This window comes from Hyla sarda, chromosome 12 (assembly GCF_029499605.1).
Source record: "Hyla sarda isolate aHylSar1 chromosome 12, aHylSar1.hap1, whole genome shotgun sequence".
In the NCBI taxonomy this organism is placed as follows: domain Eukaryota; kingdom Metazoa; phylum Chordata; class Amphibia; order Anura; family Hylidae; genus Hyla; species Hyla sarda.
The window spans coordinates 42,261,449-42,286,863 of record NC_079200.1 but is presented as its reverse complement, the minus strand read 5'-3'; the positions used below and the strand labels follow the sequence as shown (position 1 = coordinate 42,286,863).

General features: G+C 44.0%; 1 protein-coding gene and 1 long non-coding RNA gene across 3 annotated transcripts in view; one reads left to right on the top strand and one right to left on the bottom strand.

The window, feature by feature from the left end:
• Positions 1-25,415, bottom strand: part of MYO1D (myosin ID) — a 141,028-nt gene that overhangs the window by 39,102 nt on the left and 76,511 nt on the right. For both annotated transcript variants that reach the window (XM_056548861.1, XM_056548860.1), the window contains exons 6-11: positions 23,237-23,332; positions 22,979-23,095; positions 18,045-18,248; positions 12,708-12,853; positions 9,858-9,972; positions 9,554-9,724 (exon numbers count right to left, since the gene is read on the bottom strand). In XM_056548861.1, the coding sequence (XP_056404836.1) occupies positions 9,554-9,724; positions 9,858-9,972; positions 12,708-12,853; positions 18,045-18,248; positions 22,979-23,095; positions 23,237-23,332 (849 nt within the window). The remainder of the gene's footprint in view (positions 1-9,553; positions 9,725-9,857; positions 9,973-12,707; positions 12,854-18,044; positions 18,249-22,978; positions 23,096-23,236; positions 23,333-25,415) is intronic.
• The window catches only part of LOC130296855 (uncharacterized), a 29,524-nt gene continuing 26,250 nt past the window's right edge, over positions 22,142-25,415 (top strand). The window contains exons 1-2 of the long non-coding RNA XR_008849310.1: positions 22,142-22,232; positions 22,600-22,711. This is a non-coding gene — a long non-coding RNA (uncharacterized LOC130296855). The remainder of the gene's footprint in view (positions 22,233-22,599; positions 22,712-25,415) is intronic.

The following is a 25,415-nucleotide window of genomic DNA, read 5'->3' as shown; positions in this document are numbered from 1 at the left end:
GAGGGCCAAAACTATAGGGGGGGGGGGGCGGGGGGCAAAGGGAGCAATCACACCCAGGGCCTATACTGCACATCTATATGTGTGACTGTCTATACTGCACATCTATATGTGTGACTGTCTATACTGCACATCTATATGTGTGACTGTCTATACTGCACATCTATATGTGTGACTGTCTATACTGCACATCTATACGTGTGACTGTCTATACTGCACATCTATATGTGTGACTGTCTATACTGCACATCTATATGTGTGACTGTCTATACTGCACATCTATACGTGTGACTGTCTATACTGCACATCTATATGTGTGACTGTCTATACTGCACATCTATATGTGTGACTGTCTATACTGCACATCTATATGTGTGACTGTCTATACTGCACATCTATACGTGTGACTGTCTATACTGCACATCTATACGTGTGACTGTCTATACTGCACATCTATATGTGTGACTGTCTATACTGCACATCTATATGTGTGACTGTCTATACTGCACATCTATACGTGTGACTATCACTGTCATGTCAATATGAACCCTCAGCCCAAGAATTTATTGATCAGGTCTGCATATACATACAGTAACTGTATATATATATATATATATATATATATATATATATATATATATATATAAATGAGTAGCAAGTGCTAAATATCAACACTGATTATCTACCTCCCCACTAAACTGAGTAATATCCTTCTCACGCAGCTCCAATACTTGAGACGTACCGAATTACGAGGATTTTTATAGAAGACAGAACCATTTTCTGTTTTGTTGACATTTAAGGGGGAAAAAAAGAATCCCAAAAGATTCCACAGCAAAGTGTTAGGAGTCTGCTGCCTTAAAGTCTGGAATACCAATAGGCCTGCAGACTGTGTAAATCAGGCGACAGCAGCGTACAATGTCCATTGGCTAGACATGACATCATCTCTCATGGATTGATCCATGCACGGCCCTGGCAATGCAGTCAGCAGGGAATGTGGCTCCCTCTTCTGAAAAGTTTTACAACTACAATACATTATTTTTACTGCTTATGTTGCAGGACCTATTAGGCTTTTGCATAAATCTCTAAGTGAATGTGTTGTGGCCCAGTACGGGAGTTGTGCCCCCCTAGCCTTGTTGCCCTGTCAGTGTCCCCTTATGTATATATTGTTTGCCATGTGTTATACTGTATAATGCATATAGAAAGTGTTATTACTTTGAGAGGTTAACAAGTGAGCCCTGCTTGTCCTCAGTGTAAAGAGCCCTGCTTGTCCTCAGTGTACAGAGCCCTGCTTGGAAAGGTTTGAAAGGTTTGAAAGGTTAACATGTGATCACCAGTTGTCCTGAGAGTTGTCATGTGAGTGTAACCCAGGAGGTATCAGTGACCATGTGACTTAAGGGTGACCTATGGGACCCCACCAAAGTCTCCCCTATAAAAGCCCCAGGAGGAGTCTCTTCTCTCTTTTCTGCTGAGTTGCAATGCAGTCAAGTCCTAGAGTGTGTCTGGAGTCCATAGGAGGCCTCAAGTCAGTCACAGTCATCTATTGTAAAGTCAGAGTGGCCTGCACTAAAATTGTCCAAATCTACTGCAAGTCCCAGCAATCCCTTAAGGTCTCTGAGGTCACTGGTCACCTCCGTGGGCCTGGATGAACTGTATAGACTGTACCATCTGTCACTCAGTAAAGTTACCGTTGTCCATAACTTGGCGTTTGAGTCATTATTGCCCCCGTGCCTAGCCCAGGATCCAGCGGTATACCTTTGGGTGGTATTGAGGATAAACCATGCCTTGGCGTCACAAATACAAGCGGTTAATGCCATCTGCCCCTAGGGTAATTCCATCTGCCCTGCATCTTACACCCTCTACCACAACTTTTGGCATCCTACGAACGGGATACGAGTATGCCCCTTATGCCTAAAGTCTTCCCCCAGTCTGAACTGTGTCCAGTATTGTCAGAGAATCGCATGCTGATGAGAATAAAATTTGCGCCAGAAAGTGTACGGACTTTGCCAGTGAAAAGTGTTTTACCCGAGGCGCTTGTGAGAACAGGAGGGGGAGGTAAAGAATGGACTGTTGTTTGCCATTGTGAACTGTAGAGAGTCGGTACCTGAAAGGGTTAACTTGGTCTGGTGTTTCCCGCGCACACAAGCAGTCGCAGCTCCTCCCTGTCAGTCCCAGTATCTCCAGCAGCAAGGTCATCACCTGCCCCAGCTGTCGGGACCCTGCCCACCCTGCATGCAGTCAACATCAACAGTCCTGGTGTTCCAGCATCTGCACCGGTATTCATGGGGAACCCTGTCCTCCCTTCCTACAGTGGATACCCCATCATCTTGAGGGATTTCAAAGAGAGGATCCAGAGTTTGCTTGCCTTTTACTCTTTCCCTCCTAATCAACAGGTGCAATTGCTCACAGAACAAATACAAGGACCAGCGTTAGAGTTAGTCAGCACCTAGCCAGCCTCCGAGAAGGCGACTGTAGAGCAGATCTTTGAAGGATTGTACCAGGTATTCGAGTCACACTCTCTGTCAGAGGTACGTCTCTGGCTGTATGAAAGGAAACAAAAGCAAGGTGAGACCTTGAGAGCGTATGCTGTAGCCCTACAGAATGCCCTAGAGACTGTCCAGAAGCAACAAGGTGTTAATGGACAGATTTATTGATGGAGCTCATAAGTGGGACAAAGCCCAGCTGAAAATGTTAGCGGTCCAAAACCCCAACATGTCATTCCCCGCTTTCAAAAGACTGGCTATCCAAGTGATTGAGTCCGGGACTGAGTTTGCGGAAACTTGTACTCCCCTTACACCTGTTCAATAGCCACTAGGGGCGGTAGCCAGGCCTATACCATCACCGTCCCCTGTCACCGCCCCCGTGCAGCCCATTTTGCCAGTCACTGCAGCCTTAGATCTACAGAGCGTTAAGCAGGACATTGAGCAATTGACCAAGGCTGTTAAGGAGCTTGCCACCCGGCCTGCTCCCTCTGACCGTGAACCACCCTTACCCAGGAAACCTGCTCCCCGCAATGGAAATTATCGTAATCCTCCACTCAATAGATATACGGGGAATCAGAGATCATTCTACACCTATTGTAACAAGCCCGGCCATTAGAAAATGCAGTGCTTGGATTTAAACGGATTCACCCTGAGGTCGAGTACCGGCCCTCCGGAAAACAGTCATCAGGTTCAACCCCTGAGCGATCTAAATCAGGACTCTCACTTTATGTCGCCTCCTGCCCCTATGTAAAAGTTATTGCAGTAGGTGTACCGTTGGAGGCATTGATAGATACAGGGTCCCAAGTGTCTACTTTACCTAAAAGTGTTTTCTTTCAGCATTGGGATGCTAGTTTGCTGTGTGAGCCTGATGATGTCAATAGCAGGTAAAGGGCAACCAGTCCCCAGACATGGATACTGGGAGCCAACTATTCAGTTGGGAAAGCATGTATTTACCGGGCAGGGAGTGATTGTAACTAATGTGACTGATAAGGGGTCTGCCGAGTTTATATTGGGGTTGAACATTATGAAAAATGTTTTGCCGAAATATTAGAAGCCTTGCATGCCCTCTTCCCCATATGTCCCCTTCAGGCCAGCAGGCTGTGCAGCACCACTTGAAAGTTCTACAGGCGGAGCATAAGTTTGCCAACAAGCAAGGTAAAATGTGCAAAGTACGAGTTCAAGACATCAGGTCGGTGACCTTACAAGCCAACACAGAGACTATTATCTGGTGTTGTGAATGTCCCGGAGTCAAGAATAGGGACTGCTGGAACCTATGCAACTAGAAGATCATCCTCTTGTCTGAGAGAAGCCTTGTCACTGTTACTAGTCCCAGGGCGGCTTAGTAAACCTGTCTGATTCTGCTACTGTCTTACCCAAATACATTCCCGTAGCTCAGCTGTACCTCCTAGAGTCTAAGGACATTGTGACAGAGCTTCTGGTGGCCCGACAGCGTGCAGCTCAAGTGTCTGAAGGATCCAGTGTGAGCCCTCCAGAGTCCTGTGAGTGCAACTCCAGGTTGGATATGACAATACCCCAAGGGACCAAGTCAATGGAATCCTCAATGTTGCCAAGATGTACCATGAGGCTTTCAACAAGCACCCCACAGACTTCGGGCAGACTTCAATGATCCAGCACTGAATCCTCACAGGTGACAGCCCACCTTTCAAGGAAAGACACAATCCGGTCGCGCCAGGCCTGTATCAGACTGTCAAGAAGATGCTGGTCGACATGACAGAGGCAGACGTGATCCAAGAAAGTCAGAGCCCCTGGGCAGCGCCACTTGTCCTGGTCAGGAAGAAAGACAGCACCATCCGCTTCTGTGTTGACTACAGGAAACTGAACAACGTTACACATAAAGATGCTTATCCTTTGCCAAGAATCGAGGAGTCACTCACAGCCCTCGGGTCAGCTGCTTACTTCTCCACCCTGGACTTAACCAGCAGATACTGGCAAGTGCCCATGCCCATGGAGGACTGGGAAAAGACCACCTTCGTCACACCCATGGGACTGTTCGAGTTTAAAAGTATGCCGTTTGGGCTGTGCAATGCCCCTGCTATGTTCCAGCGTCTGATGGAAAGGTGCCTGGGCCATCTGAATTTTCTAGGTGTTCTATTGTACCTGAACGATTTCATTGTGTATTCCAAGTCCTACCAGGAACACCTCAGCCATCTGTCAGACGTCCTTCAAGTCCTAATAAAGCATGGATTGAAGATTAAACCATCAAAGTGTAATTTGCTCAAACCTCAGGTCCATTACTTGGGTCATGTTGTCAGCGCAGAGGGAGTCTAGTCCAATCCTGAAAAGGTGGAAGTTGTCAAGAACTGGCCAACCCCGCACATGGTGAAAGATGTCAGGAGCTTCCTGGGATTTGCCGGCTACTACCGCCGCTTCATACCACACTTTGCCCAGATTGCAGATTCCCTCACAGTTCTCCTATGGGGTACAGGGAAGGAGAATAATAATGGAAGATTACCGATTGAATGGGCCGAAGAGCAAGAGACAGCTTTCCGAGCTCTTAAACATTTGTCGACAGAACCACCACCAGACTACAGTCAGGCATTCTGGCTATACACTGATGCCAGTTTTGAAGTCTGGGAGCCGTCCTATCCCAGGTCCAGGATGGACAAGAGCAAGTAATTGCTTATGCCAGACGTAACCTGCGAGGAGCAGAGAAGAACTATGCTAATTACAGCTCATTCAAGTTGAAACTTGTTGCCCTGTCCTGGGCCGTGACCGAAAAGTTCAAAGACTATTTGGCCGCCACGCCATTCACTGTCTACACGGATAATAACCCGTTAGCCCACCCGAACACTGCTAAGTTGGCTGCCATTGAACAGCGATGGGCTTCAAGATTGGCCAATTACAGCTTCACTATCAAGTACAAAAGCAGCAAGTCAAACATCAATGCAGATGTACTCTCTCGAATGACCCCCGGCGAAGAACCACCTGTCGAAGTCGTGTGGGAAGACGTGGAGATACCCCCATTTTATCAACGGTTTGTGAACCAAAATGTTGTGACTGCCCTGATAGACGGTGAATCCAGGTCCGAAAAGGTTAAAGAAGACCTGTACACCTAGAAGACCCTTCAAACTGAAAGTCGAGTCATGAGGGATCTGTTGGACTACCTTCTGACAAAAAAGCTACCAACCCGTCTACGCCGGGCCCAGTGTGATTATGAGCTGAAACGTCTGTGGCGACAGAGGAAGCGACTGTGCACAAAGGACTGTTGTACCAAAATTCTTTTGATCCGGTCTCTGGTGATCGACTTCATCAGATTCTGGTTCCCCGATGAGACGCGGCGATGGCCCTCAACGCATATCATGACCAGTCGGGACACTTTGGAGTCCACAAGACCAAATCTATGGTCAGGCGAAGATTCTATTGGATCGGAATGCAGAGTGACATTGAGAAATGGTGCAGTGAATGTGCTGTCTGTAATGTCACCAAGAATGTATACAAGGACACAAGAGCACCCCTTCATTCCATCCAAAGTGAAAGGCTCAACCAGTTGGTCGCGCTAGACCATGTCAAATTGTTTCCTACCCAGTCTGGGTATAGTTTTGCTCTCACCATGGTGGATCATTACTCCAAATGGGTTGTTGTCGTACCCGTCAAAGATCTCACATCCAAGACAGCGGCCCAGATGTTCTACTCCAATTGGGTGCAGACCCTTGGGTGCCCAGAGTATGTCCTATTGGACAAGGAACGGCCTTCGAGGCACAACTCTTCCGAGAGTTATGTCAATTCCGTGCCTGTTCCCCTGGGACTATCGCTTACCCAGGGGAACAGGCTCTGTGAGCCCATCAGTCAAGTCTTTTTATCCACATGTTGCGAGCAGCCTCTGTGTCAAGACAAGCAGAGTGGCCCTGACTGCTGCCCGAAATACTTAAGATATATAACAAAACAGTCCATTGTTCGACGTAGTATACCCCTTTCTACTTGATGATGGGGCGACATGGGCAGCTGTCTAAAGACCAGACAAATGGGCTCCAGGCACCATTCAACAACTCTCTGCAAGCCTCCCTGGAATGGGTCTCTGTCCACCAGAGAAGGATCCAAGAAGCCAAAGAAATTGTCAGCAAGAAGATGGGCGAGGCTCAACAGAGACAACAAGATGACTATAACCAACATGCCTCTGCCAAACCACTTCAATTGGGCAACAAAGTCTGGCTACGGAAGTTTCCAAGGACTAACAAGTTAGACTCTATCTGGGAGACAGAACCATACACGGTGACGGCCATACTCTATCCTGAGTCTGCTGTGTACGAAGTACAAAAACCTGGGTATGAGCCACAAGTCGTTCACCAGTATCAAATCAAGTTATGTCTCAAAGAAGATCTACCAGTGCTCCCAGCACCACCTCCTCCAGCTGTTAGACCTGCAAGAGCGTACGTCCTGGGCGAGGGAATCCACCCATCTATGGATTTCCCCATGTTTTCTCCAAATCAGCCTGCAATCTTTTGTGTCTTACCAACTCCGGAGCTGGTTCAACCCACACTAGTCTCCACACCACTAGGGTGCCAACCCTGTCTCCAGCCTCTCCAGCACAGCTGCCAGCGACTCTGGGTCCAGCTTTTCCTGAACTAATACCAGCTCCTGAGTTTGCTGAGGAAGAGCCAGCTGCAACGCCAGAAGTCCCAAGAGCTCCAGAATCCTCAAGCGTTCCAGATTCTCCAGAGGTGGTGTTGTACAGATCCCAAAGGTGGAGGCAGGGACAAATACCAGCTAGGTACAGAGAATAAGTCGCGGTACCATGTATAAAGTTGTACAACATATAGCCCAATCTAGTCAGTTCACACATAACTAATTTAGTGATGTACATAGAGCTTGGATATAGACTAGTCACATGTAATAGCTAGTTAGGACTGTAGCCAGGATGTATATTACCAGTCCACAAATGTCTAATGTACATATGTCTAATCGTTTATCCTGTCCACGCGTACAGGGTACTCTACTGGCCGGAGGGTTCCCCTGAGGTATAAATAAAGCACGTATAGAGACAGAGTTGCTGTAAACAAAAGTAACATTGTTGTGTGGTGTAAAACATGTTCTGGGGAGAAGTAGCTAGTGCCAATGGACCCCAGTAGCTAAGGCATTGGGTAGAGAGCTTCCGGCAGCCCAATCCGCAACAAATGTGTTCACGTATGCTTAATTGTGTTCAGTATGCAGTTACAAGGTTCATTAATCCCACATGTTTATGTCCCATTATCACATGAAGCATGTATGGACATTTTCACAAAGTGCTACATGGACTCGTCCCCAGTTATGTTTTCATATTCAGACCTGTGAAGGACATTCGACAATAATGCCCCAGGAACTGTCATCACGAGACCACAGTGGCCACTTCAAGTCGTCCGCCTTCCAGGACTGGGCGCTGAGGATGGCTGTGTTTAAGAGGGGGAGTTTGTGGTGGCCCAGTACGCTAGTTGTGCCCCTGTACCCTTGCTGCCCTGTCAGGCAGCCTCCTTACAGTGTCCCCTTATGTATATATTGTTTGCCATGTGTTATACTGTATAATGCATATAGAAAGTGTTATTACTTTGAGAGGTTAACAAGTGAGCCCTGCTTGTCCTCAGTGTACAGAGCCCTGCTTGTCCTCAGTGTACAGAGCCCTGCTTGTCCTCAGTGTACAGAGCCCTGCTTGTCCTCAGCGTACAGAGCCCCGCTTGTCCTCAGCGTACAGAGCCCCGCTTGTCCTCAGCGTACAGAGCCCCGCTTGTCCTCAGCGTACACAGCCCTGCTTGTTCTCGGCGTACACAGCCCTGCTTGTTCTCGGCGTACAGAGCCCTGCTTCTCCTCAATGTACAGAGCCCTGCTTGTCCTCAGTGTACAGAGCCCTCCTTGTCCTCAGTGCACAGAGCCCTCCTTGTCCTCCGTGTACAGAACCCTGCTTGTCCTCAGTGCACAGAGCCCTGCTTGTCCTCAGTGCACAGAGCCCTGCTTGTCCTCAGTGCTCAGAGCCCAGCTTGTCCTCAGTGCTCAGAGCCCTGCTTGTCCTCAGTGCTTAGAGCCCTGCTGGTCCTCAGTGCTCAGAGCCCTGCTGGTCCTCAATGCTCAGAGCCCTGCTGGTCCTCAATGCTCAGAGCCCTGCTTGTCTTCAGTGTACAGAGCCCTGCTTGTCTTCAGTGTACAGAGCCCTGCTTGCCCTCAGTGTACAGAGCCCTGCTTGCCCTCAGTGTACAGAGCCCTGCTTGCCCTCAGTGTACAGAGCCCTGCTTGCCCTCAGTGTACAGAGCCCTGCTTGTCCTCAGTGTACAGAGCCCTGCTTGTCCTCAGTGTACAGAGCCCTGCTTGTCCTCAGTGTACAGAGCCCTGCTTGTCCTCAGTGTACAGAGCCCTGCTTGTCCTCAGTGTACAGAGCCCTGCTTGTCCTCAGTGTACAGAGCCCTGCTTGTCCTCAGTGTACAGAGCCCTGCTTGTCCTCAGTGTACAGAGCCCTGCTTGTCCTCAGTGTACAGAGCCCTGCTTGTCCACCTACACTTCCTGTATTTGTTCTCCTCACAGAGAAACACAGGCAATAACTGCACATATATAAATTTTTTAACCAATGTATATTACAAATATACATATAATAGTATTATCTACAGTACATAAAAAGTTTTTTGCTTATGACAGGTAAAGTGATATGACTGTTTTCAAACAAGTGGTTATACCAATACATGTCTGAAGGAAGAAATATTGCATTAGCTTTTGAGTCACCATTAATATTAATGCACATTTTTAGGTAAGTTATCAGAGCCCACTGCTTTTGGCTGCTCTGTATTGGGTCCTCCCAACACTCTCCCTACAGATAATGTTGAGGGAGAGTAGAATCAGTCATGTTTGATTTCAATTACTTGATCCTTTTGTTCTCAGGAAGGTAAGTACTAACCAGTGTGTTCTGGCATGTATATATAATAATTGCTGCTTTATAAATCTGTAGTTCGTTTGGTTTTCTGTGTGGAGTTTTTCTGCTTGTATTGTATTGTACTTTAATTCACAATTGATTTGTGGTTTGTAGATCCTGCACCACAAGTCCGCCATGTTAGAAAACACTTATAAGATATTGCTAGCCCCTTATAAGCTCCCTTCATTACCTTCCTGCTGGAGTAGTGGGCATGTTTTCCCAGCTGCTTGTTTAGTGCATCCAGGAACATGGGGTCTGTCACTTTCCCAACATTCATACAGGCGTCGTCCAAAAGAGATATGATTCCACGATGTTGCTGCTCAACCAAATCCACAATGATCTGGTTGTTAAAATAATCTATCTGTGAGAAATATGAAAGAGAAAAAGCATGAAAGCCATTGGCCATTACCAGTACAGAACAATATGGAAATGAAGAATAGATATGACAAATGTGGAGATCCATCTGCTCACCAGTGAGGGATGTGGTTACTTACATGCTTCCAGGGAATCCCTTCTCTCTGATATTCCTCTTGCTCTTGGGTCAGGACTAGCTGAATAAACAGCTGCTGTAGTTTCTCATTACAATAGTTAATACAGAATTGTTCAAAGCTGAAAAATATGAACACGTCATCAGAAAATGGAGACATCACCATGAGCAGGAACTATAGTAGCAGTCACCAAACATATTACCAGGGGTGTAGCAATCGGGCCTGCCCAGGGATCCAGGAAACAAAATCCTGATCCCTGAGCGATGTGTGGGTCTTCGAAACGGTTTGACTGCACCACTAAACGGGTTGCTGGGACCTTCCGATGCAGGCAGTGTGGGACAAGATGCTGCCTGCACTGGAAGGTCAAACAAAAAAGACCAGCGGTGGACCAGAGCATTGGGAGAACACAGAGGAGCTGCAGGGGAGCAGTGTGATGGGTATTGTGTTTTTTCATGTTGCCACATACCAATGTGCTATACCAAATAATATTTGGGAGCATTGGGAGACTACAATACAGGGGCAGTGTGAGAGACTTAACTAAAATATGGGTCGGGGCAGTGTAAGGGTCCTAAATACTATATAGGGCAGTGTGAGGGGCCTAACTACTATATGGGGGGGGGGGCTATGTAAGGGTCCTAACTACTATTTAGGGGGAAGCTTGAGGGACCTAACTACTAGATGGGAGCAGTTTCAGAGCCGTAACTACTATATAGGGGCAGTATGAGGGGCCTAACTACAAGATGAGGGAAGTGTGAGGGCCCTAATTACTATATGGGGCAGTGTAATGGGCCTAACAACTATACGGGGCAGTGTGGGGGGCCAAACTACTAGATGGGGGCAGTGTGATTGGCCTAACTACTATATAGGGGTAGCGTGAGGGGTCCACCTACTTCGTGGGGGCAATAGTTGAGGACAGATGGAATGGTTGTATAGAGTTCAGGAGTTCAGGAGAGTTCAGGTGCAGGAGCAAGGAGACTAAAATGTTTCTGCAGAGACAAGCCATGGCCAGAAGTCTTCCTGATGGCCCAGGCCAAATGGAGAAGAAAATGAAAAGTGAACTCTGATCAGAGAACATGTCATCTGTGAGTTTCTGCATGTACCTGAAGTGATATTATTAGTAATTCTGGTCTTTTTATACTTGAATTTTGCAACTTACAGTATAATGGTAATATGTATGGCGATATATACCCTTTACACTGGTGTTTTTTGGTAATATGCATACAACATCGTCTTACGTAGGTTAATTTTATATATACTGTATATGTGTGTGTGTATATATATATATATATATATATATATGTGTGTGTATGTGTAATTTTTTGTTATATAGGACTCTAGTTATGCCTCTGCACATTACTAGCCCCTCATTAGCTCCATATACATATAGGGTAAATTTAGGCAAACTCCCGCTGCCGTTGGATTCGGCAGATTCATTAAGTGGTGAGCGCTTCTTAATGAATCTGCCTTTGTAGCTGTTGCCTGGAGTCCTGCACTTAGCTAGCTCCGAGTTAATCTAGATTCACGCTATACGGTAGTTTACTTCAGTAATATGCAGGGCCGTTAAGGTCTTGCCACCTTTTTTGCAAAGCCCTGCCTACATTTTTCAAATTGCGCAAAAACTTAAGACTTTTGTACACCAAAAAAGTCGTACAAAGAATGATAAGTTTCGCCACAGTATAAATACTTCTAAGGGGCTGTTCACACCAAAATTCAGCTATATACCTCATGTATCCATCAGGATACAGAGATAACGGTATTTAGACATATACCGTGCTGTGTCCATAAAGTTATATGGTCTACTTGTGACTGTTTGGTCTGTTTTATTGTCAGACAAGTTTTATTTGTGCAACAAAAAACTGTGGTAGACTACATGATAGACTGAGGGCAAGCACCATAACAGCCTGGGGGGTGGTGTGGGCACATGAGCTGTGCCGCCACCATCTGCAGTGATTGTGAGCTGTACATGCATAATTATTACTTGAAATTATTGACAAAGTAGACATTACCATTTCTAGCAAAAGGGGTTTGTACCTGCACAGTTTGTACCTGCAAAGGGGTACTCCGGTGGACAAACAATTTTTTTTAAAATAAACTGGTGCCAGAAATTAAACAGATTTTTGAATTATTTCTATTTAAAAATCTTAATCCTTTAAGTACTTATCAGCTGCTGTATGCTACAGAGGTAGTTTAGTTGTCCTTTTTTGTCTAATCACAGTGCTCTCTGCTGACACCTCTGTCCATGTCAGGAACTGTCCAGAGCAGGATAGGTTTGCTATGGGGATTTGCTCCTACTCTGGACAGTTCCTGATATGGAAAGATGTGTCAGCAGAGAGCACTGTGGTCAGACAAAAAAGAAATTCAAAAATAAAAGAACTTCATGTGGTGCATACAGCAGCTGATAAGTACCGGAAGGATTAAGATTTTTAAATAAAAGTAATTTACAAATCTGTATAACTTTCTTTCACCAGTTAAAAAAATAAAAATAAAAAGTTTTCCACCTAAGTACTGCTTTAAGGGCGAAGCCACACAAAACCAGCCGTCTGCAGTTGACTGAAATGCAATAGCAAATGGCTGCGCATGTTTTCCAGGAAGCTTATACACTTATTGGTTACCATATGCAGAAGTCTGCTTGTGTGGCTTCAACCTTACACTATCAGTACCATGTCAGTGTGTGTAGAGACAGACTCCCAAAACTCAGTAGTTATTTATGTCATACAAATCCAGGAAAGATAATAGAGGAACAGCACGGATGCAACATTCTAAAAAAAAAATGTGTTTTAAATTTGTTATTTAATAAAGAGTACAAGTATTTATTATAACTGATGTTTCAGGAGAACTGACAGGTCCTCATCATACCTGTTATTGTCAAAAATCTCAAATCCGTAGATATCCAGCACACCAATAACCGTGTTTTTGCCGTGTAGAGCGGCATCTTGTTTTCTAACATCGATGACATCATTAATACGGCTTACAATCCAACAGAAAAGGCGTTCATAGATAGCCTGTTAACACATACACTTATCAGTCATCTCTAGTCACCCATGGAATCAAAAAACTATTTCATACCAAATATTGTCAAAGGTGTGACCAACAAGCAATAAATCACCAAAAAAGGAACAAAATATAAAATGTAACCTTGAAGGGGCAAGCAGTACTTAAAGGGGTACTCCGATGAAAACCTTTTTTCTTTTAAATCAACTGGTGGCAGAAAGTTAAACATATTTGTAAATTACTTCTATTAAAAAATCTTAATCCTTCCTGTACTTATTAGCTGCTGAATACTACAGAGGAAATTCTTTTCTTTTTGGAATGCTCTCTGATGACATCACGAGCACAGTTCTCTCTGCTGACGTTATAATAATAATAATAACACTTTATTTATTGCTGTCCTTAGTGGGATTTGAACTCAAGTCCCCAGCACTGCAAGGCAGCAGTGCTAACCACTGAGCCACCATGCTGCCCTTAGCATACATCTGCTATGCATGGTTGCTAAAATGGACAGAGATGTTAGCAGAGAGCACTGTGCTCATGATGTCATCAGTGTTCCAAAAAGAAAGGAATTTCCTCTGTAGCATTCAGCAGCTAATAAGTACTGGAAGGATTAAGATTTTTTAATAGAAGTAATTTACAAATATGGTTAACTTTCTGCCACCAGTTGATGTAAAAGAAAAAAGGTTTTCACCGGAGTACCCCTTTAACTAGCTTACGCCCTGACTGGTAAGCGTTATGTCCCCTTTAATTTTTGGCCCCTGCATTGCCTCCTCCTTCTTACAGCCAATCATCTATGTTCAGGGCTTTTGGTGCAGCTCCTTGTCCTGTGCTGCTCTTTCTCCCTCCCTCCCTGTTTGTATTGTTTACTGCTTTCTTTTGTTTTAGTTGGTGTATTTATTGAATTCACAGCAATCGGTACAAAGGGCAAATCAGGGTCAGTCCAGTGGCGGACCTGCGAACCGGAGGCAGTACGGCGGCACCACTCGGATTTGATGGAAAAATAAATACCAGTGTGCCTTAAGGCGTACCTGTCAGATCACCCCAAAAAAAAAAAAAAAAACAAGAACTGTTAAATGTTGCTCGGTATCTCATCCTGATCATGTACATATCATTTTTATGTGTCTATAGCCTATATTTCTCTCAGAATTGGCTTTATTTCTGAATTACCTAAATGTTGTCGACTAGAAGCGGGGGTGGGTTCCTTTCTTCTCCTCAGGTGATAACTACTCCCCCTCCCTCACTCTCCTCAGTCACTGGTCTCAGGAGTGAGCATCTGTAACCCTTTCCTTTCTGGTTTTATGCTATACACACACACATTCTGTGTGCTTACAGCTTTTGCAAAACTACAGCTCCCAGCATGCCCACACATCCTTTGAGTTGTAGTTTTGCAACAGCTGGAGGCTTATGATTGGTAAAACTCAGATTTACAGCAGTGTTGCTGCAGGCTCTGTTGCTCCTATTGTTGCAAAACTACAACTCCCAACATGCCCACACATCTGGGAGTTGTAGTTTTGCAACAGCTGTAGGCATATGATTGTAGTCCCTTCCCCTTTTATTGTGAGGGAGAAAGCAATACATAAATGTATTTAGGTGCACCTAAATAAATGTATGTATTACTCTATATGTTACACATCCACACCGTTTATCTGGTGTAGGATCCTATTGTGGCACTTGTAGTCTGCTGCAGGCATCCCCCATTGTATGCATTTTATGCTGGGGATCGCCCCTAGCAACAGACCACAAGGGCAGGATCTGCTCCCCCAGCATAAATGCACAACTGCATTTGGGGTTGAGCACCTCCTGCTTTTTGAGACCACATTTTTTCTTCTTTTTGTTTAAATCCTCTACTTGGAGGTGTATAGACTCCACATTTAATGCGCCTTGATCACTTTCTAGGCAGCATTAAGGTTCACCTGTGAGGCCGGTGTGAGGTGTTTTTTTGCGCCCCCGTAAATCCATGCGTCCGCTCCTCCCCCAGCTCTGCGAACATTTCCGAAGCTAGAGCTGGGGGAGGGTAGAGCAAAGGGAGGGAGGAGGTTCACGCCCCCTCCCTCATCTCCCCTCCCTGAACTCGGCTGGACGCAGATCTCCACAGGGAGAAGTACACGCCCACTCTCTTATCTCCCCGAACTGAGAACGTAGATCTCCACAGTTTGTCCCCCTTTAGCCCGTACAGTTTGTCCCCCTTTAGCCAGTACAGTATGTCCCCCTTTACACATAGAGCTCATTGGGAGCCCTGCTCTACATCCTCAGCTCGGGGAGATGAGGGAGGGGACCTGCTGTGGAGATTTACGTCCTCAGGGAGGGGAGATGAGGGAGGGGACCTGCTGTGGAGATTTACGTCCTCAGGGAGGGGAGATGAGAGAGGGGACCTGCCGTGGAGATTTACGTCCTCAGGGAGGGGAGATGAGGGAGGGGACCTGCTGTGGAGATTTACGTCCTCAGGGAGGGGAGATGAGGGAGGGGACCTGCCGTGGAGATTTATGTCCTCAGGGAGGGGAGATGAGGGAGGGGACCTGCCGTGGAGATTTACGTCCTCAGGGAGGGGAGATGAGGGAGGGGACCTGCCGTGGAGATTTACGTCCTCAGGGAGGGGAGATGAGGGAGGGGACCTGCCGTGGAGATTTACGTCCTCAGGGAGGGGAGATGAGGGAGGGGACCTGCCGTGGAGATTTATGTCCTCAGGGAGGGGAGATGAGGGAGGGGACCTGCCGTGGAGATTTACGTCCTCAGGGAGGAGAGATGAGGGAGGGGACCTGCTGTGGAGATTTACGTCCTCAGGGAGGGGAGATGAGGGAGGGGACCTGCTGTGGAGATTTACGTCCTCAGGGAGGGGAGATGAGGGAGGGGACCTGCCGTGGAGATTTACGTCCTCAGGGAGGGGAGATGAGGGAGGGGACCTGCTGTGGAGATTTACGTCCTCAGGGAGGGGAGATGAGGGAGGGGACCTGCCGTGGAGATTTATGTCCTCAGGGAGGGGAGATGAGGGAGGGGACCTGCCGTGGAGATTTACGTCCTCAGGGAGGGGAGATGAGGGAGGGGACCTGCCGTGGAGATTTACGTACTCAGGGAGGGGAGATGAGGGAGGGGACCTGCTGTGGCGATCTATGTCCTCAGAGAGGGGGCGTGCAGTAGAGATCTGCGTCCAGCCGAGCTCAGGGAGGGGAGATGAGGGAGGGGGCGTGAACCTACTCCCCTACTCTGCCCTCCCCCAGCTCTAGCTTCGGAAATCTTCGGAGAGCTGGGGGAGGAGCGGACGCATGGATCTACGGGGGCGCAAAAAACCACCTCACACCGGCAACACATTAGCCAACTTGGGTGGGGCTCATAGCCTTCATCCCTCCTCCCATTGTATGTGTGCCCGAGATGCAAGAACGTGGGGTAAGCAATAAGAAATGTAATTAAAAAAAATATCTAGAATGCACATTGGGTACAGATAATTGTCTAGGCCTATACAGCCGGATGGTAGTATGAAAATCTTCTGCAGTATTAGATCCCACAATTTCCTCTGTGTTTCGCTTTGGAGTAAGATGTCAAGCTCATCATGGAAAAATCTAAATGAAATCTATTTAATCTAGTACTTGTAAACAGGAGACAAACAGATATGCTGAGTATTAGACATCAGACCCTAATTAGAACGCATCAATTTGAATTTAGAAGCAATACGCAACATAAGCAAGTTCAATAGAGATACAGGCCTTCATTTACTAACGTCCAACCGATTCTTTTTCTCAGTTATTGCACGTAAATTTTAGTTGCAACGTCTGTGCGACTATTTATGCGACCAAATTTTAGTCGCACAACCAACACTTTAGAAAAACACTCGGAGTGTTTTTTTTTTCACTCTGAAAGGGGCGTGTTTTATGCAAAAATGGGCATTTTACAGACAAAAACCAAAAAATACTCGAGTACTTCGAAAATCACTTGAGAAAAAGTGGGAGTTTGCCTCACACAATAACCGACAGCCAAGAGGCCGAGTGAAATTCCAAAAATGGAGTGATTTCTAACAAGGGACTGTTTGCAATTGTGGTTTTGTGTGAAAGTAACTTGGTTTATAACCGGAAAACATTTTGTACAGTTAAACACTTTTATGAATAAAATATTGAATGCTTTTGTGATAATTAATGTTTATATATTTTTTTTTCTTTTCAACACATTTGCAATATTAGGTTTAAATCAATTTAACACCCAAGCTGATAAACAAAGATAATTGTCGTAATGTTTGAAAAATTATAACACATGAACACTTTTGATTCAAGGAAACATTTTGAAACAAAGAAATCTAAACCATTTTGACGCACACAACTAATTTCTTTAGCTCAGAGTTTGTGCGACACAAAAAAACGTGCGGCAGAAAAATAACCGACATGTGCGACAGAATAGTAAATAAGCCTGAAAAAAAAAGACGAGTGATATTGAAATCACTCCAGAATAAACACTCCACTCTTAGTAAATCAGGGCCACAGTGTGTGTGTGTGTGTGTTTGTTAACTATAGATACCTGGTACTTAAAGGGTACCTCTCATCAAATAAACTTTTTTGATATATTTTAGATTAATGAATGTTGAATAACTTTCCAATAGCATGTTAATGAAAAATATGCTTCTTTCTATTGTATTTTTCCCGATCAGTCCTGGCAGCAAGCATTTCTGACTCATGCTGGAGTTCTAAACACTCAGAGCTGCCAGCCTGCTTTGTTCACAGCCAAACAGGCTGTGAACAAAGCAGGCTGGCAGCTCTGAGTGTTCTCCTTTGTGAACAAAGCAGACTGGCAGCTCGTAGTGTTTAGGACTCCAGCATGAGTCTGAAATGCTTGCTGCCAGGACTGGTAGGGAGACCCCTAGTGGTCATTTCTTCAAAGTGGAAAATTTAATAGAAAGAAGCATATTTTTTAATAACATGCAATTGTAAAGTTATTCTGCATACATTAATCTATAATATATCAAAAGTTTTTTTGATGAGCGGTACCCTTTAATCAAGAATGTTTATCATAATAGTTTATAAGGATCCCACCTCAAACACGTGTTAGAATGATCAGAGATATCACATACAGGTGCGGGTGCAACATATACAACACTGATAAAGATATGTACAGGCAGGTATAATATAATACACTGCTGATGTCTTTTTAATAAAGATCTACTTGATCAACCATCACATATGAGAACTAACATATATAGTGAGTAAAGCAGTCAGTCTGTACCTTGGCAAAGGCATCTCTGCCAAAACTGGCTTCTTGCTCTGTGTGCTGTTTGTCGATGACGTCTCTGCCAGTAGCCACCGTCCTGTACAGTAGCGCCTTCTCCAGAAGTTCAAATTTTGAGCCAAGCAAGTCAGCAACTACAGACACAACTTTACTATTTTCAATCAGGGGGGTATCGCCATCCAAAGTAAACTTGAGGTTCCCCTGATATGAAGAGAGAAAAAACATGTAATATTAGGTAGTGACAATAAGTCCAATTTGATCATAAAAGCCATAAAATGCCCACCTTCGGGTTTCCCTGTGTGTGACTGTATCTTCTGATGACAGATACTGAACAACATCTGGGACGTACAGTCCTTTTACATAAGGCAATGAGAACAAAGGCTGATCTGGATGATTGGCGGACATTTAATAAGCCTTTACATTGAAGGCCATGCCCCAGGAACCATTGCTTGATCATTAATTTGGCCCTTTAACTTCAATGATCACTGGGACGGGATCTCAGTGAGGATCGTGTGTTGTCTAGTGTTGAGCGGCATAGGCCATGTTCGAATTCGCAAATATTCACGAATATATGGACGAATATTCGTCATATATTCGCTAAATTCGCATATTCGTAATATTCTCGTTTTATTTTCGCACAATGCGAAAATTCGCGTATGCGAAAATTAACATATGCGAAAATTAGCATATGCAAAAATTAACATAAGCGAAAATTCGCACGCCAGTCTCACACAGTAGTATTAGAGCCTTCTTTACACCACACAAGCTGGAAGCAGAGAGGGGTGATCACTGTGATGTGTACTGTGGAGAAAAAAAATGACATTCGTAATTACGAATATATAGTGCTATATTCGCGAATAAAATTTGCATTGCGCGAGCAACACTAGTGTTGTCTACCAGTAGACGGCACGCGCTCCATTCATTTCTATGGGAATACCGAACAGACCCAAGAGCTGTACTCTGGTCTGTTCGGCGCTTCAATAGGAATGAATGGAGCACATGCCGGCTGCAGCACGTGCTCCTCACTGATCGCCGGGTCCCGTCCAACAGACCCCCACGATCAGATACTCATCCCCTATCCTGTGGATAGGGGAAAAGTAATTTTTTGCCTGAGATCTCCTTTAAAGCGTACCTGTCATAGTGCAAAAAGAAAAAAAGATGTTACTCAGTACCTAATCCTGATCATGTATATAACATTTTTATGTGTTTATGTGTCTTTTAAAGCTAGATATTTTATGTTCCTAGTAAAGCTGGATGCTAATCAATATAGCTGTCACTATGTGTGTCATTCAGCTTTCACAGACTCCTGAATGTCTGATCAGCTTCTTTGTCATTCAGGAATCAGAGAAAGCTTTGGCTATTCAAGCATGCTGGGAGTTGTAGTTTTGCATTGCAACAGTTGGAGCTGCAGTGTTAATAAAGCACTGTGTTAGAGCAGTGCTGCCTTTAGCTGTTACAAAACTACAACTTCCAGCATGCCCACACATCCTTTGTCTGTAGTTTTGCAAGAGCTGGAGGCACACAGCTGGAGAATACACAGCTCTAACACAGAGTCTTACAAAGATTGTACCCCCAGCAGTTGAAAAACTAAAACTCCCATCATGGGAGTTGTAATTTAGCAACAGCTGAAGGCTACAGTGCAGCAATGGTGATCTCCTGTACTGGATACCAATATGCTTTACTGCTGGTATCCAGTATGCTGCAAAATACAGAGTAGTCTGTCTAAAGATAGATGACCCCTAGTGGTGGCTATTTTCATTTTAGATTTTTTTAGTAAAATTTACATTTTTTAAATAAATGTATATTTAAAAAAGTCATCTTATCAGTAGTACTACAAAATCTATAACGTTTTCCATAATGGCAGTGCCTCTTTAAGTAAATGGGAAGAAATTGTGTATGTTCCAGTACACCCATTAGGGATCTATGTCAAGAAATGGCTAAGATATGTGGACGACATCTTTGTCCTATGGACGGGGACTCGGGAAAAACTGATGAGGTATGTAGAGTGTTTGAACAGCTGTCACCCACTGATAGAGTTCACATGTGAATTTAGCCCTAATTGTATTACCTTAATGTGGAGGTGTGTATAAAAGAAGGGAAATTTGAGACTACATTATACACTAAAGAAAGCGATGGGAACAACTTGCTACAAGAAGAACGGACATGATCCGCAAGTATTTAAAGGGATTCCTAAAGGGCAATTAATAAGGACAAAAAGAATTTGCAGTACAGAAGAGGAATACACTAAAAATAAAGAGAAAATTATAGAGAAATTTGTCCAGCGAGGATATGAGAGGTCCGAAATTAACAGAAGAGAGTAAGATAGTCAATCAGATACCTAGAGAACAGCTAAGAGAGAAGAAGGGAACTAAGAAACAAAAAGACAAAGAAAGGGGTTTTACTTTTCTACTTATGACAGCCATTCAAAACTAATAAAGAAGGTAGTTAACAAATACTGGAATATGTTGAAGGTTGATGAAAAATATGGGAGCCTATTTAATATGGGAGACCTAGGTTGCCCTATCGTAAAAATAAATCTATAGCAAACTATTTAGTCCGCTCTGATATTGCTGAGAAGAAAGAATCTAAACAGAGCTTTCTAAAAATTAGAAAAAAGGTACCTTCCCCTGTGGGGCTTGCCAGAATTGTAATGGTATAATAAGAGGGGATGCAGTTGCACATCCAATGAAAGGGAATACATTTCTGATAGATGTGAATCTAAACACGTTATTTATATGTTTTTTATTTATTTTATTTATTTATATGTTGAAATGTCCCTGTGGGATGGCATACATCGGCCAGACATCCCGACCTGTAAAAATCAGACTGAATGAACATAGAAGCTCTATTAGGACCTTTAAAAAATAAAAAAAAATAAAAAAATTAGAGGAAGGGAAAGGTGATGAACAGAATGATAAATATGGGGAAACAAGCTTAACGAGACACTTCATAGAAAAAAGACATCAGATATGTGAATTAAGGTGGCTTGTGTTGGAAGAAATAGAAGGAAACAGCAAACAGGTAAAAAAGAAGCTGAACCAGAGAGAAGTGTATTGAATTCAGCGGCAAGGAACGCTGGCACTGAATGGCATTAATGAGAGCTGCAATTTAAATGTATTTCTGTAGAATATTTGTACTATTTCAGTCCGATTTTTGTACTTTATACACCGGTACGAATTTAAGTATGTTTTTATAAAATTTTAATGTACCAGACAGGAAGATCTCGCGAGAGTTGACCTGTATATATGTTGGTGATGGGTGCACAGACGTTAGGTTGAGAAAGGGAAAATGTCTGAAACGTACCGACTGTTGCTCACACGCCAGCGAGCGCTTCTATTCAGCCCTCCGGAAGGCTCTCAGCAGCCAGGAACGGACTGCCCCAGAACGGGATGAAAATGTTCTGAAGACGCCGTGCTGAGCTTACTATCTGCGATATTATTCCACCAGGTGAATATGATGTTCATGTCCTGTATACTGCACTTTTGTATTAAGTGAACAAGCTTTTGAATAAAGTGGACACATAAACGCAATCCCTGTGAAAGTGTCATTTTTCTAAGTGTGAATTGGTCTATGTGGCTGATAGAGATGAGCGAACTTACAGTAAATTCGATTCGTCACGAACTTCTCGGCTCGGCAGTTGATGACTTTTCCTGCGTAAATTAGTTCAGCCTTCAGGTGCTCCGGTGGGCTGGAAAAGGTGGATACATTCCTAGGAAAGAGTTTCCTAGGACTGTATCCACCTTTTCCAGCCCACCGGAGCACCTGAAAGCTTAACTAATTTATGCAGGAAAAGTCATCAACTGCCAAGCTGAGAAGTTTGTGACGAATCAAATTTACTGTAAGTTCGCTCATCTCTAGTGGCTGAAGAGTATGGAGCATCAAGCTAGACACAAGGGAGCCACCTCAAGGTGCATTACACCTGCTAAACGCAAGAACGGCAATCCAGCGTGGGTCAGTAGAAAATCCAGATTTTATTATCTCACGGTAAAAACGGTACAAACAACCAGCAGACCAGACGCGTTTCAGGCGCATGCGCCCTTCATCAGTGATGTCAGCCCTCTGCACAGGTGTCAGTTAAATACCGGACAAGTAGTGGGCAGGTCACTTGCTGCCAATCAGAATTCCTTTAAGTCCGCTGACACTGGTGCAGGGGGGAGAATACTGATACAATACAAAATACAAAACGTAAGTAAAAAGTACAAAAAATTGCTAAAACAGTACACTGAAGAGCGCTATAAACATGGATGGTTAGACGCATTACACCTGCTGTCTGTTTGTATTTGATTGTAGAAGATATTGTGTATGTCTGGTGCCATGAGACTGACCAGTGCTAATTAGGTGGACTGTATGATAACATGCTACTATATTTACATATGGATAATACATGCAAAATAGCATAACTGAGGCTTTATATTTCCCTAATAGGGAATTTTAGCCAAAGTGATTTTGAGTACCATTGTCTTTCCACCATTTAAAAAATAAAGTGCCAAAGCCCCTTTGGAACCACAAGATTCTTTACTCTGTACTCTGACTGTTTCGACAGATTTTCTAGATCAGAAATATCAGAACAGTGCACAAGGGGGCTGGGTCCAAAACCATAGGCTTCACCAATGGGATCTATGACGTATCAGAAGATCATATAGGCTGGATTTTCCCTTTAAGAGGTGATTTAGAAACTAATATAAATGATAAGTTCTACATTTTCCCTGTGAACATGCTTGTTGGGTTTTATAAACAAGTCTATGTATATGTTTTGGCTCTCGTATGGTAGACTCATGTTATTCTTGTACTAGATATGTATATTGACACAGCTGTAAAGGAGTTTTGCCAATGTTCATACACTTCTTCAGAAAGATCATCAGTAGCAGCTGGTTCACCGCACTGTAACCTAAGCGCTGACATTTCGTCCCCACATACTCGCACCTACTCACCAGATGTAGAATAGCGGCCAAGACTTTGTAGACAGTCTGGATCTCTTCTGGTTTAAACCCAATCACTTTCATGGCTTCTGATACTTCCTTGAAATCTCCAGCATCATTTATTGAAGACTGGAAGAGAAAAGTGAAGGAAATCCCATTAGATTTTAGTTATTTTAACGAATCATCAAAGTTATGAGCAATATTTAAGGAACTTGGATTGACACTTGGCTCAAGTGTTTAGCATGTAATATTTTTGTAACCGCTACTTACCTTCATCTGAACCATGGATCGGGTGTATGTGTAAGAGGAGATATCCTTCTGGAGATGAAGGGGACGCAGGGTCTGCTCTGGTGCTCCCAGGATCAACTAGAAAGAAAAAAAACATCCAGATTGCATTGTGTTTATTTCCTTCCTGATGCAGAACATCACATATTTCCAAGGGACTGTATTAGAACTTGTTGTGACTGCTACTCTATCCTTAAAGGGGTATTCACATCTCAGGATAGGGGATAACAAGCTCATCAGTGGGGTTTTACTGCTGGGGCCTCCACCGATCCAAAGAATAGGGAAAAAACTTCCCCATGCAATCAATGAAGCAGATCAGGCATGCAATGCCAGTGCTTCATTCATTCTCTATGGGGCTTCCGGGCATTGCCCCCCCCTTTCCTTAGAATATGATTTTAATCTTAGATTTCTGAGGGTCCAACTCCCAACACCCTAGGCAACCAGCTCTCTTAAGGGTGATGGCATTTGTGTAGGCTCTGTGGCCTCTTTATCCCATACCAGGCACTGCTCTGTACAATTGGCAGTAGCTGTAACTGGTATTACTTTTCATCCCATTGACTTCAATGGGACAAGCAGCAATTCCAGCTGCAATACATCTACCTGGGGTACTCCGGTGGAAAACTTTTTATTTATTTCTTTTTTAAATCAACTGGTGCCAAAACGTTAAACAGATCTGTAAATTACTTCTATTAAAAAAAATCTTAATCCTTCCAGTACTTCTTAGCTGCTGTATACTACAGAGGAAATTCTTTTCGTTTTGGACTTCTTTTCTGTCTGTCCACAATGCTCTCTGCTGACAACGCTGTCCATTTTAGGAACTGTCCAGAGCAGCATGTTTGCTATGGGAATTTTTTCCTTCTCTGGACAGTTCCTGACATGGACAGAGGTGTCAGCAGAAAGCACTGTGGTTGTGACAGAAAATAAATCCAAAAAGAACTTCCTCTGTAGTATACAGCACTGGAAGGATTAAAAAATTTTTATAGAAGTAATTTACAAATGAGTTTAACTTTCTGGCATCAGTTGATTTAAAAAAAAAAGTTTTCCACCGGAGTACCCCTTTAAACATACTAAGCTGAGGGATGAAGAGGTAATAGAGCTCACACAAGTGCTGTGGCCCCTGCAAACAGGTAAAGGGCAGGGGTTTAGGGAATAGGACCCTCACTGATCAGATCAGCCTCTAAGGCCATGTTCAGATTGCAGAATATCCACAATTTTCATTCAGCAAGCTTTGGAATTGTGGAATTCAGACGGAATTGCAGTGGAATTGCACATAATTCTGTTGAAATTCACAGCCCCATTGACTTCAATAGGATTCTGCCAATGAAATTTTGTCGGCTGAACATAACCCCAAGCAGCGTTCCCCAACTCTTGCAAAACTACAACTTCAGCCTTTGGCTTTCAGGGCAGGATAAGGCTATGCTCACATACCAGAATGTACATGCAGATTCCGATTTTAATGGGATCCTGCTGCACTTTTTACATGGCAAGGAAATCCTAATTCCAGCATTCACAAAAACATTGAACCGGTTCAATGTTTTTTGTGGATTCTGCTCAGAAATGCATAGCCGTCTATGAGATGGCGCATTTCCCAGCGGTCCTAGCTGTCTGTGGAATATCCACAAGAAAATGTTCTATGTTTGAACATAGCCTAAGAGCGGTAGTTTTGCACCAGCTGGAGAGCCACAGGTTGGGGAACACTGATGTAAAGTGAAATTAATGTCAGGATGTTCCGTGACTGAGGGAGATAGATGTAAACAGAAGAAAGAGTTTATAAGAAATAATAGAGGGGTATTCCAGGAAAAAACTCTAGAAAGTTAAACAGATTTGTAAATTACTTCTATTAAAAAATCTTAATCCTTCCAATAATTATCAGCTGCTGAAGTTGAGTTGTTCTTTTCTGTCTGACAACAGTGCTCTCTGCTGACATCTCTGCTTGTCTCGGGAACTGAGTAGAAGAGGTTTGCTATGGGGATTTGCTTCTACTCTGGACAGTTCCCGAGACACGTGTCATCAGAGAGCACTTAGACAGAAAAGAACAACTCAACTTCAGCAGCTCATAAATACTGAAAGGATTAAGATTTTTTTAATAGAAGTAATTTATAAATCTGTTTAACTTTCTGGAGCCAGTTGATATATAAAAAATGTTTTTTTTTCCCTGGATAAC